The sequence below is a fragment of the Pseudoliparis swirei genome, chromosome 1, assembly GCF_029220125.1.
Source record: "Pseudoliparis swirei isolate HS2019 ecotype Mariana Trench chromosome 1, NWPU_hadal_v1, whole genome shotgun sequence".
Taxonomy (NCBI): domain Eukaryota; kingdom Metazoa; phylum Chordata; class Actinopteri; order Perciformes; family Liparidae; genus Pseudoliparis; species Pseudoliparis swirei.
The window spans coordinates 18,683,401-18,697,436 of NC_079388.1; the positions used below are offsets into that span (position 1 = coordinate 18,683,401).

The 14,036-nt window shown below is 40.8% G+C and overlaps 1 protein-coding gene across 2 annotated transcripts; it reads left to right on the forward strand.

Moving 5' to 3' along the window:
- The first annotated feature begins 516 nt into the window (after positions 1–516).
- Positions 517–13,416, forward strand: srd5a1 (steroid-5-alpha-reductase, alpha polypeptide 1 (3-oxo-5 alpha-steroid delta 4-dehydrogenase alpha 1)). Of its 2 annotated transcripts, none has more exons than XR_008831339.1 (5): positions 517–886; positions 4,280–4,446; positions 5,889–5,990; positions 6,368–6,610; positions 7,193–7,534. XR_008831339.1 is itself a non-coding variant. In XM_056411907.1 (5 exons), the coding sequence occupies exons 1-5, from the start codon at positions 576–578 to the stop codon at positions 11,443–11,445; spliced, it is 798 nt and encodes a 265-aa protein (XP_056267882.1). In that variant the 5' UTR covers positions 518–575; the 3' UTR covers positions 11,446–13,416. The 2 variants fall into 2 exon arrangements, 1 of the variants encoding a protein (XP_056267882.1); XM_056411907.1 differs by lacking the exons at positions 6,368–6,610; positions 7,193–7,534 and adding exons at positions 11,161–11,311; positions 11,379–13,416 and having other exon boundaries at positions 518–886.
- Positions 13,417–14,036: the final 620 nt, after the last annotated feature.

The window sequence follows — 14,036 nt, forward strand, 5'->3', positions numbered from 1 at the left end:
AATAAAGTAAACGTGCGATTCTTTTATGAATTATAACACTTAAATAAGACTTTGGATTGTGTATTCCTTTAGTGCAACGTACAAGTATTACGCTGTTGATAAAACTCACTGAAAAATACTCGCTAATTTCGTTTATTTCTTTATTAAAAAAGGTATAAATAGCCCAACCAGCTGCTCGGTATACACTAGTTACAAGTTACAAATGCATTTATTCCCGCTTGAATGGCATATAACGTTAAAAAAAGCCTACATTTAATTATAATCTAAAACCCAAGTGCCCATTGTGATGTATTCAAATTAATCTTTAATATTTATTTTAATATTTAAATGAATCTTAATATTTATTTTAATATTTAAATGAATCCTACTGTTTACCGACGACGTCAGACGTCACACCGTGTCGATTAACTCCTCCTGCGTGCGTTCTGATTGGCTCGGACCTCATGCGCGTGTGTCCGTCCGCGGACTGCGATTGGTCCTGGAGCGAGGAACCACGTGACTCACGTGTATATACAGTGTCCACTGTTTGTATTTATTTATTTGTGTTGTTGTAGTTTTGTAGCGCTTCTCCCGCGATGGACGCGCTCCTCTCCCGGCTCTTCTCCTCGGAAGAAGAGGAGCTGCACACGTTGGACTGCATGGCTTACGCGATGGTCCTCATGGCAGCGTGCACTTGTGTCACGCTGCTCTTCGAGAACGTCCCGTACGGCCGCTACGCCACCAGGAAGTACGGGTTCCCGGTGGATGCCCGACTGGCCTGGTTTATCCAGGAGCTGCCCGCCTTCATGCTGCCCCTGGGTCTGGTGTTCTGGACGTCCTGTGCGAGAACCTCCATGCTGCCCAACCAGCTGCTCATCGCCATGTACTTCTGCCACTATGTCCAGAGGTAACACGGTCAATTACTACGTCATGTGTTTACAGCTGGAGGTGAACTAAAGTGATGGCCATGTCACTTTGTCAAATATAATAATATCATCTTACACAATAAAGGACACAGGAGAGTGCATTACATTTCATTTTGTGTGAACTAATCTACGTTAGTGTAACATGTGTTTTGGTGTTGGAGATGATATGACCCTTCGGGGTTGCCGTAGAGAGGACAAGTAAAAGGGAATCCGTGGGCTGAATCTCTCTGCGTTTCTCAACATGCGTACTTGTGCGTACTTTCCTCTACTTGTGAAACGTCATCAGTCTCAGCCCGAGTACATGTTAACATCAGTGGCGGCTGGTGACATTTTTGGGGGGGGGGGGGCGCAGTTGGGCGACGTGGTTTAAATATCACTCAACAATGAGAAGAAGAGAGGTTTTGAGTAGAATATTGTAAAAAACAAAGCTTTATTTCAAGAACACAGCGTGCTCAACACGGTCCAATAACAACTATCAACACACTGTAACTTTGGGCATGGGAGGTTCAGAGCAGCTTTAAGGAACATTGGGTTGGGTTTCAGAGGTTTGCAAAATAAAAGAGTTTCACCCTCACATGAAAGAGGTTCAGAGCAGATGTAACTGATGTGGAACGGGCATGGAAGAAGTCGGCTCAGATGGTGGATTTTCCCAGCACTTATTTATTCTGCAGAAGACAACAGAACACACACATTTGCCTTGTGATTTGTCTCTGCACTTCCACTTCCCTCAGCAATAAAAAAACATTGTCCATGGAAGACAGGACCACATTAAATCTAAATAATAACAATTCTCATCAAAAACCATGACATGTAACATACAAGGGGAAAACAGAGACCCCTAATGGACAAAATAAATAACTACATGAGCTAGAAAGTGGCTCAATGAAACCGCCACCAAACGTATTTTTTGACAGTCTAAATGACACGACAGCTGGACGCCGGGATCGTATTAACATTCCATTACTGTATGTAACATAAACGGTTAATTTTTATTAAAGAATATAGCCAAAATAGTGCAAAATCGTTTTTCACTCAACTCACCCTCGGCAATCTAAAACCATTGTGACGGAAAGACGGACTCAGGAGCAGGAAGTGCAACAGATGGAAAGCAATTTCCGCAGGAAACAGATTTTTAAAAATAACGCTAAATAAAAATAGCTCATTAAAATAAAATTCACAAACACTCAATAATATCGTTGAACAACAAACTAAAATACAATACAATGAAAACAAGAAATGACAGTGCATTTCTAACTGTTTGACAGAGTAGACCCACTATATGTAAAGAAAAGTAGCCTCCTCTCTTTAAAGTGGTCAAACTTCTCAATAACTCTGGTTAAAGTCAATCATGTCTGTAACCAGCCTGTTTCCATTATTCTGGAGGGAATGTGTCTGTTTTTCAGAACTTCTTCGTTGTGTTTTCGATGCCAGTTCGGTCTGCAAACAGGGTTAGCTTCATGCTGTTAGCGAGTTAGCTCCATGTTCTTAGCTAGATAACTGCGGCAAGATTCGTGCTTTCCACTTGTCTGAAGCTCTGTAGATCCCTCACCCCGTTGTAGTCCAGAGAGTTTCCGTCCCAGGACTTTGGAAAACAGACAGGGGAAACAAAAAACGAATTACTCATGGAGCATTCAGCTAACCAGCTCCGGTTAGCATATCGGCTTGAGGAGCACCTCCGGGTGTACGTCCTCCCGCGGTCAGCGCTTTGCTGCACAATTTTTAAATCCGGATGTTCGGGTCCCAACTCTTTCAGCCTCTTCTTGTCAATATCTGACCGTCGATTGAAAGGTGTTTGGTGTAGAGATACCAGAGTGTTCAGTCGCCGACGCCATACTAACATAAAGCTTCTGCTAGCTATGTTGCTCGCGTACCTCCGTGGAGCTCTGGGCAGCAGGGTTGCCAGGTCTGTGTGACACAACCAGCCCAAAAACCAGCCCAATATCAGAACTCAAAATATGCCCGTGCCAAACCATATACACTGCTTTTAAAGTCCAACAGCATTGCTATCATTGCCAAATGTATTGTAATATCTACAAAGTAACAACATATGTTTAGTTTGCCAGCATTAAAAGCAGTTTTCCCTCGAGTTATTTCACCTAGGTCCTAAAATGGCCTTGTGTAATTAGATACAGTATATTATCATAAATAAAATGTGTATACGTGCTGATCTGGAGTCAGTTTGGTAGGATTTGGGTATGAATAAATTATTTCATTTAAAATATGGATTTTTATTGAAAGATATTCATGTAATTTGCATGCAAAATAGGTCTACCCGAACCAAGGACAACAAATTCAACCCGCGCAACACTTCAAAAGTGGCCCGATTCCGCAGGAAAACCGCGGACCTGGCAACACTGCTCTATGGGCTGAGGGAACATACGGGTCTCTGATCTGCCGAATAATCCAATCGCGTGCGCACATTTGTGCGCCCCAAGATTCCCGGTTTCATCCGCCAATGTGAAGCCGGTCATTGCCAAAACGACTGACATGTTGTATCGATGCCGTACACACACGTTAGACCAGCGCCTCGGAAAAGGGGAGGGGCTTCTCCGTGATAATGGCGATATATTATATTTTTTCACATTAACTTAAGTGGTTGTTGACAGGGGCTTCCGGTCTCCCACACACATTTAGCGCGTCAACACGGTATATTTACTATTTAAATGATTTGGCATATAATGTTTTTTGACAGAATTTTTTTTCTTCTTTTTTTTTCATCTCCAAATTTTAAGAGGGGCGGCGCCCTAGCGCCCCCTATGGACGAACCGCCACTGGTTAACATTCAAAGTTCGCTTCTCGCAAAGCACGGTCAAAATGCCCGGATGTGACTTGATCCTCCCACTTTCCGGAGGATGCATCAGAGGAGATTTGTGCGTACTCTGGCCAGCATATATCCCAGAATGCATTTCACCAGCAACCGGAAACAGTAGCGGAGGAGAAAATAAACTACTGACTGTTGACTTTTTATAAATACGACTGTTGTTGAGTCAGGGAATGTAATTTTAGGATGTTTTGTTTATTTGACTGTAAAAAAATAATTTACAGTGAATAATTAGAGTAAACCCAGGAGCAAGAACATTTGAGGTGGTGACGTCATCAAGTCAGCTGCTGTTCCAATCGCAGAAAGACCGTCCTCCGGAGTCTGGACTCCCAAGACCAGACTCAAAAGAACACAAGTCTGTACTCGTGTACTTTGAATTGAGAAACACCGTCCTTTTATTTATTTTGTCCCCCTCTACGGCAACCCTGAAGGGACATATCATCTGCAATATCAAAACACATGAAACGGTGTGTTACATTAGTGTGTCAAGCGAGTATTTGAAATAACTAGTTTGTGTTATTAATATATATGTTCTTCATTCTCTCCGCTACAGATCCCTTATTTATCCATTATTAATCCGAGGAGGTAAACCGACCCCGTTCATCTCGTTTGCCCTGGCCATCGTGTTCTGCACGTATAATGGCTTCATGCAGGTGAGGTACCTGAGCCATTATGCAGACTACCCTGCAGGTTGGGTGACACGGCCGTCCTTCATTGCAGGTTGGTGCTCCGAGTCTGCAACCGGGAATTTTTTATTAATGCATAAGAATTTATCCTCTTGTTTAACATTAATCTGTTTTGTGTGGACGCCTCTCAAAGTTATTACTTGGTCTCAAAAATCAAAATAATTAGTTGGTATCTATAATTACTTTATATACAAAAAATAATGAGTTTGTATCTTCAAACTAATAAGTTAGTAAATCAAAATGATGGCGTTGTATCTTAAATATAATGAGTATCATAAAATAAAGATTTAGTATCTTAAAATAAAGTGTATCTTAAAATAAAGCGTTAGTATCCCAGAATAATTTAGTATTTCATAATGATGACTTATCTTAAAATAAGGAGTTCAAAATAATTCTTATTTATAGTTAATCTGGTTTGTATGGATGCCCATTTCTTTAAATCAAAATGAGTGAAAGTACACGTTGCCTTGTGATTTAATCTAGTTTAGTGTAAAACTCTATAAAATAGCAGTGGCTTAAACATGTTTTATTAGTTTATATTTTAAATAAATAAAAGGGCAATTCTTTTCTTAAATTCATAGCTTTTACCTCTGGCTCCCCTGCAGGTGTTTTCCAAACCTCAAAGTTTTTTTTGGCTCCCGTTCAAACTAACGCAGGAAACGTGGTTCACTGACTGTGCAGTTTGGGTAAAATGTGCAATAGAAATGTATTATTATAAACTGTATGTGTGTGTATATATATGACTCTTACCGAGCTAAAGAAAACATGTCATTAGAGCCTCACGGTTAGACAGAGTCGCCGTTTTGTACCCCAGAGAAAATGTGAGGTTTTGGTGTAAATTCAGAGTTCTGTACCCAGGCTGCCAAGTGTGTATGTATATTCTATTTAAAATATATACTTTCTAATTTTTTTAATGAAAAAATAAATACATTAAATATGTATTTTTTCATAACAAATGAAATTAAATAATATATATATTTTAAAATAAATAATATGTGTATATATAATATGTATGTATATTTTATTTATAGATATAAAACATTTGATAATTATATACATGCATTTATTTATATTAAATATATATATGTTAAATGTATATATATAATAATACATTATTAAACGTATATAATATTATTAAACATAATATTTATTATGCATATATGTATAATTTTTTTATGTCAAAGACACTCAAGTGTTTACAAAAAATATTGTATAACTTTATTCATGCAGTGTGCAATGAGTTGAATTTATTGCAGGCTAAAGTACTGCAATGATACTGATGAATACTTTGTGTACTTTTATATAAATGTGTAAAGACACATGCTCATGAGCTTTCTTTTTGAAGCTGGAAGGCAGTAGGCCGAGTTAAGGATAGAGATTTGAACCAGGGGTTTTCCATCTGCTCATTTCACTCGGCATGTCAGAAGTATTTCTTCATGACTCGGTGACATGTGGTCCTAAAGCGGCTCTCTCCAGGGTCCGTGCTGTGGCTGCTCGGCTGGCTGGTGAATCTGCACTCTGACCACATCCTGAGGAACCTGAGACAACCCGGGGAGACCGGCTACAAGATTCCCACAGGTAAAACCGCAAACACTCGTCTTTACTCCTCATGCGGAGCGTCTGACCTTAAAGTGGAGAGAACCTGATGAGACGTGGTGTATAGTAACGAAGTAGAAGTACTTCGTTACTTTACTCAAGTAGTTTTTTTGGGTATCTGGACTTTATTTTACTACTTATATTTCTTTGTACTTTTACTTCACTACATTTTGCAATGAAAACTTGTACTTTTACTCCGATACATTTCCCCTGAAACAGTATCGTTACTCGTTACTACGGAAAAAAATAATCATGAGAAACATCGGGGACTGTTGTGGAACACACCGCAGCGCACCTGAACGCAGCACGAGCACCAGGTTGGGGATCAGTGGTCCTTGCCGCGTGTTTTCTCTTCCCAGTGATGCCCAGGATGCTAGCGAGCGAGCGGCTACAGATACGACTCATTTCATGTGGAGCAGCAGTGGAAGCTACTCGAACAACCACGGGGACCAAGATCAACGTCCGTGGCCATATTTGGGCGAACTCTTTTCTTTTGTCGGAGTGAAAGTTCCTTCCTCCCGGATGAAGTGCCTCTTATGCCGACCGAAAGCTACGGAGATACTGGCCTTCAAAAACTCACCAACCTCAGGAAACACATTGAGGTAAATTAAGATTCATCCCATGAGCCGCAACGTTAATGTTTAGTCATCATAAACCTGTTAACATATCTAGCAGTGTTGTCCTCAGGATTGGAGTAAGTTATATCTTTGGCAGGAGAGGGGGAGGCAGGTGTCTGATTGTCCTCCGCATGTTGTACGTTAGGCGAACGTTCGCTAGCTATCGTCAATTAAATGAGACAATCAGCGTGAGTGGAGTAGACGGATCTCTAGCGAGTTAATGAGCTGAAGAAGTGTTGACAGTTGTGAGAATTTGTTGATTTGAGTCGTCTTAGCTATAATATAATGCTAATCATTACAGCATTATTATCATTATTTGTATTAATATTATAAGAGTGACGGTCCAGTAATGGCGACGATATTGATTTGGGACTGTTGTTGTGTTTAACTACAGAGATACAAGTACATATTCACAAATCAACTCTGGATGCACGGACAGGGCATGAAACTAAATGTATAAACCTCAAATTAAAACAAATTATTTAGTACAAAACTGTTGGTTGGGGTCATGACATGTTAGGAAGTGTTATTAATTCTATCATGTCTGTAATACTCACTTTATTTCAGGAATGGACTACATCACGCAGCACATGGAAGAACCCTCCCTGCAGGTAGGTGATGCCTCCAGGTCCAGTTCAACTGATGAAGAGGACTTCTTCTTCGTCATCTCAAGCCGTGACAGCAGCAAACAGCTGGATGGAGACGTGGATCACGTTGACTTGCTGAAATGCTTCCCAACTGTGTGCTGCTGTCTGTGAAGCTAGACACACTCTACCTGCACCAGGGCCTGTGAAGCTAGACACACTCTACCTGCATCAGGGCCTGTGAAGCTAGACACACTCTACCTGCACCATCAGGGCCCGTGAAGCTAGACACACTCTACCTGCACCACCAGGGCCTGTGAAGCTAGACACACTCTACCTGCACCATCAGGGCCTGTGAAGCTAGACACACTCTACCTGCATCAGGGTCTGTGAAGCTAGACACACTCTACCTGCACCATCAGGGCCTGTGAAGCTAGACACACTCTACCTGCACCAGGGCCTGTGAAGCTAGACACACTCTACCTGCACCAGGGCCTGTGAAGCTAGACACACTCTACCTGCATCAGGGCCTGTGAAGCTAGACACACTCTACCTGCATCATCAGGGCCTGTGAAGCTAGACACACTCTACCTGCATCAGGGCCTGTGAAGCTAGACACACTCTACCTGCATCATGGCCTGTGAAGCTAGACACACTCTACCTGCACCAGGGCCTGTGAAGCTAGACACACTCTACCTGCACCAGGGCCTGTGAAGCTAGACACACTCTACCTGCATCATGGCCTGTGAAGCTAGACACACTCTACCTGCACCAGGGCCTGTGAAGCTAGACACACTCTACCTGCACCATCAGGGCCTGTGAAGCTAGACACAATCTACCTGCATCAGGGCCTGTGAAGCTAGACACACTCTACCTGCACCAGGGCCTGTGAAGCTAGACACAATCTACCTGCATCATGTGAACGGCTCTTCAGCACTCGTCTTGAGTCCAAGAAGAGCGACACTGAAATCTGTCCATTTTGAAAATCAACTTCTTTTGAAGATGAACAATACATTTTTCACTTTAAAGTGATGATTCTTGTTGTTACTTTTGGTTCTGCTTTTTTCTGTGTTAATCGTGTTTTTATATTTTAGTAATTTCATAGTATTCATATATTGCTAAGTTCATCCTAGCTCATACTCCTTGTTCATGGCGGCCACTGCACCCAAACAAATAAACTTCATAATTCTCAAAATTCTGACCCTTTGTTTTTTTTATTAACATTTAATATCAGAAAATTACTTTTGATACTTAAGTTAAAAAAAAATCAGATACTTTTACTCAAGTAGTATTCTCATAGGTGACTTACTTTTACTTGAGTAATTTTCCAGTCGAGTATCTTTACTTTTACTCAAGTAAGACTTTTGGGTACTTTACAGGACTGTCTCAGAAAATTAGAATATTGTGATGAAGTTCTTTATTTTCTGTAATGCAATTAAAAAAACAAATGTCATGCATTCTGGATTCATTACAAATCAACTGAAATATTGCAAGCCTTTTATTCTTTTAATATTGCTGATTATGGCTTACAGCTTAAGAAAACTCAAATATCCTATTTCTAAATATTAGAATATCATGAAAAAGTATACTAGTAGGGTATTAAACAAATCACTTGAATTGTCTAATTAACTCGAAACACCTGCAAGGGTTTCCTGAGCCTTGACAAACACTCAGCTGTTATAAATCTTTTTTTTAACTTGGTCTGAGGAAATATTAAAATTTTATGAGATAGGATTTTAGAGTTTTCTTAAGCTGTAAGCCATAATCAGCAATATTATAAGAATAAAAGGCTTGCAATATTTCAGTTGATTTGTAATGAATCCAGAATGCATGACATTTTTGTTTTTTTAATTGCATTCCAGAAAATAAAGAACTTTATCACAATATTCTAATTTTCTGAGACAGTCCTGTATACACCACTGCTGATGAGACGTGTAAAATAACAACAGTGCTGCGTACACATTTCACTTTCACGTCAACAGCCCGTATATCACGACACGGCATGCTATCATAAAATATATACCTACATACTCTATATGCAAATAACAGATGGGTTGTTTACTTGTGTGTGAATTAAATACTTAACGACTATAAAAATGCTTATTTTATGTTATCAGTGAATAAAATTAATGCAGACATAGTCTATCTTTAAATATTTCTGACGGTTGTGTTACTCCTGTGTTAATTAAATTCTATATAAATGGTTATTTTATGTCACCTGCTAATAAAACAAATGCACACATACTCTATATTTAAATAACTGATGGTTTTGTTACTGTGTTAATTAAATACAATATAAATGTTCATTTTATGGGTGGAAAACTCCTTCCCCCCCCCACACACTTTTCCTCCCACTTAAGTGTTTTCCAGCGCGGCCTCATGATTATACAGAATCTCCCCGTGAGCAGAGAATCACAGGTTGTCAATAGTCCTCGTCTTCTCTCGGCCTCTCTGAACCCTCACATTAGCGTTTAAAAAAGGATCTCGCCGCCTTGTCTTGTTCTTTGTGTGTGTAGTTTATCTTGTGAACCGCACGGTTCATGGTAAGTTAAGTAGTGGGAACATGGACATTATGTGTGTTAAATAAAGCACTCTTTACTTATGTGCTCCATGTGACGTGTGTGTACAGCAGAGATGAACCTGCAGCAGCTTAGCATAAACACAGGAATCAGAGCAGTGTGCCAACCAGCGGAGCTAAACACGCCCCGATGCTATGTGGTATCTCGTTTGTTTATTCCACACACATTTTAAGTTTCCGTTAAGCTAACTGGCTCTATATTCGCATCCAATTACTTTTAAATTTCTGCAAAAATTCCTAAAACGAGTCGATTTGAACCAGATTTTGGGCCGTCTCCAAATTGCTTTTCGCAAATAACTTCAGGTTGAATCTGTTGGAGAAGCAAAAATTTTGTTTTTTTGTTTAATCACATAATGGAAATAAATCCCATTTGATGTCTGAATTTATCAAATTGAGTGAGTACTCCTAACAGGTTCCCGACTGAGAACACAGAGGACGAGGTAAATGAGACTTTTGTCCGTCTCTAGACAAATAAACTTCAAGCTGAAAGTTTTCTTTCTTTTTTCGCATGACTTAATAGGAATAAATCCAATTTACTGTCTGAATTCCCCCCCGACTAAGAACACATAGTCCCATCACTATAGCACCGTGAGCCTGAACTTGGGGTGAACCCGTATAAACAAGCCGCCCCCCGGGGACCCTCGAGGGACAATAGAGAGGGGGCTGGAGAGAGGGAGGGCGAGAGGGCGAGGCGGGGAGGAAGCCGTGAACTTCCAGGCACGGCCGGAGTCTCCTGGGCCAAGAATGTCACTTTCACGATGGGCTGCAGAACCGAGCCGAGAGGGTCCGGCCCGATGCGTCTCCTAGTTCACCGGTACCGCTTTTCCTATTTTTATCGGGCTCCCCGAAAGCCTCCGAGAAACTGACTGACGCATTTAAAAAAAAAAAATTATGTAGGAAATAAGTTTCCCTGCATGCACAAGCAGAACAAATCCTTAAAAAAGACTTAATAATAATAATTTAGATTAATTAAAAAGACTTAATCATAATTGATCTTAATTAAAAAGACTTGATAATAATTTAGATTAATTAAAAAGACTTGATGATAATTTTGACACATTAAGTATTTTTAAAATCATTTTCAGGGATGCACAATATGGATTTTTAATATGTAATTAAATTTTTCTATTGATAATCGCCTTCTCCTTACGCCCATTCTAATAAGATCACTGACCATCTTCATCTTCTCCTTCCGCCTTAATTTTTCTTCTTCTTCTTTCTTCTTCTTCCATCTTCTCCGCCTTCCTCCTCCTCCCATCTTGATCATCGTCTTCTTCTTCTTCCATATACATTCATCTTCTCCTCCTCCATATGTAGCACAATAAAACAATCCTTCTTCTGCTTCTTCCCGTGTCTCCCCCCCCCCACCCCAGGAGGACTCTTTGAATACGTGTCGGGGGCCAACTTCCTCGGGGAGATCGTGGAGTGGGTCGGCTTCGCTCTGGCCGGCGGCTCCGCCCACAGCTCGGCCTTCGCCCTCTTCACCGCGGTGGTCCTCAGCAGCAGGGCTCTGGCCCACCACAAGTAGGAACACACACACACACACACACACACACACAGAGGTTTTCAGGTACTTTCTCTCCTCCTTCAGATGGTACCTGGCGAAGTTCGAGGACTACCCTCCACGCAGGAAGGCGCTGATTCCCTTCCTGTTCTAGAAGCTCCACGGGAAGCCTGAGCATGTCTCCTGGTTCTGGTTCTCCTGGCTCTGACAATGCCAGCTTAGAAGAATGCCACAGTGCTTTCGTGTAGTTTTTGACTAAATGACATTTAAAAAGGTCCGGTCTGTTATCGCTGCAAACCAAATGAAACTCATCTGACAAGCAACACATAAAAAGCCTTAATCTCGCATATATATATTTTTACGTGTGTGTGAATGTACTGGGTCTGCTGGTGATGCAACATTTAGTTGCCAGGAAATGCAAAGCAGACGCTTTAAGTGTCTCCTTCTTTCAAGCGAGTCGTCCGGTGCGACCGCATCGCTTTCCAGGAGGCGGATTCCCCCACACATTTTTCTTTTATCTTTCTTTGGGTGGCATCAGAAAGACTTCTCATCGCCTCAAAGTCCAGAGAGGAGGTCAAGCGAGGAGCTCAATAACTCACTGTTACCTGAAATGACTGAGTGTGTTGAGCATCGCCAACGTGTGTGCGTGTGTGTGTGTGTGAGACTGAATGAAAGACGAGGGACAAAAGATGAGAGAAACACTGCAATCGATCTTAACAGCTCTCTTCTATTCCGTTATCGTGTCATAATCGCGTTTACATGTAACCGGATCACTGTGGGTCAGGACTCTTCTGGATATATATATATTAGGGCTGTCAGCGTTAACGCGTTAATCTATGCGATTAATGTGGCCGCGTTAACACACTAAAATATTTTAACGCAATTAACGCAATTTTTTATTTTTTAAATATACTTTATTAATCCACAAGGGGAAATTAGTTCTCTGCATTTAACCCATCCTTAGTTATTAAGGAGCAGTGGGCTGCAGTGATGCAACTGGGGGTTCAGTGCCTTGCTCAAGGACACTTCGACTTGCTTCCGGTGTGCCTTGAAGTTTTTACACTCCTCTGAGTGTCAAACCGCGGCAGTGCGGTTTGACACTGTTTCCGTTTTTAAAACAATTATTTCTCCGCGAAAATAAGGAGCAGAAATCAGTTTAACTCGTGGATGAATCAGTCGGGTTTCCTCCTGCTCCTCCTTCCTCCCGTCTCCCCCTCTGATACACAGAGGAACAGAGGGGCGACGTGTCGGGTGACGCGGCGCGGAAAGAACCGTGTCACCGTGATTGGTCAATCCGTTTGTCTGTCAACATTTTGGGAAAAAACAACCAATGAACACTCAGTAAATCACAAAGGACCTCCCACCTCACAGGTGAGGCTCATTTAGCAGCCTGTCAGTCAGAGAACACGGCACCAGGACAATGAGCCTAATTACAGAGCTGAGATTGTTCTGGAATGTTTGATGTATAACACGTGGGGGTGTGTCACATGCAAAAGACTTTAAACGGTGAATTTAATTTATTTTGTAAAATGTATAAAATGAGCCCAGCCTCCAGAGGGTTAACGTGACATATGTGAATGTCAGTCAGTTACCAAGGCCACTGGTTCTGCTGTTCAGTGTTAAAGATGACAGGACCAATGGGGTCTCAATATACTTCTTTTTTTTAACTAATCTGATGTTTCACTGAAGAAACAATTTATCATCCACGATATTAAATACCTCGCTGGCACTTTATAGGTAGGAGCCTCTTTGAAACACAGCTCTGTATGAAGTTTTGTCTTTAAAAAGAAGGAACAAACTTTTAATCGCGATTAATTAATCGCAATTTCAAAATGTGCGATTAATTAGTTACATTTTTTTAATCGATTGACAGCCCTAATATATATATATATATATAGCGTCTTTATACTATCCAAGCTAACGATGTGATCTGCCTCATATTCAGTGTGCCTTTTAAAAAAATAGATTTAGACGGGAAACAAGTGCAATTAGTATTAATGTTGAAAATTAAACTATGAATAAATGATGTCATTGCGTGTTTATTGAAGTGTTTTTGAAAAGATTTTGGTCATCATTTTATTTTTTTCTTCCAATAAACAATCGGAGGTCTTCTCCCTGCATCCTCTTCGTCGGACGCCTTTTTGTTGTAATTGCATCATTATATTGCACAGCTGAGATTTACTGAGCCATCTGAGGATATTTCCCTCATCTTCAGGCCACAGTGGGTTTTTATTTTCTTGTGTGAATTGTGTTGTAACCATAGAATGTATATTGGGTAATGTGTTCTGCAGTTGTGAGGCCTCTGTTTTGCTGTTTTTGCAACCATCATGTGACAAGGGGCGGAGTTAAGCACAACTGAATGCTGAATAAACACCAATTATTAAAAACAAACTTTATTGAGCAATGTATTGGATGCAAAGAAGTAAGAACTTGGTCAAATGTTCAATTAATCTATTTTGACCATTTACTGTATTTGTAGAAATTCAGTAAAAGGTGTGAATTCCATTATTTCACTGGAAAATATCCTCCAGTTAAGACACGTGTTGCTAGTTTTAAATGTGTAAAAAAGGCCGAACTCTATGCATTAAAACAAACGTTCAGCTCATCGCCTGCAGGTGGTGCAAGTGTTAGAATGTAAGGAGGTGTGTTTCCCCATTACCCGTGAACGTCACACATCAGCATGGCTGCAGCTTCAGGCCCGAACAGCTGCTGCCGCTACGCTCCTCTTGCATGTCGGCGTTCTGG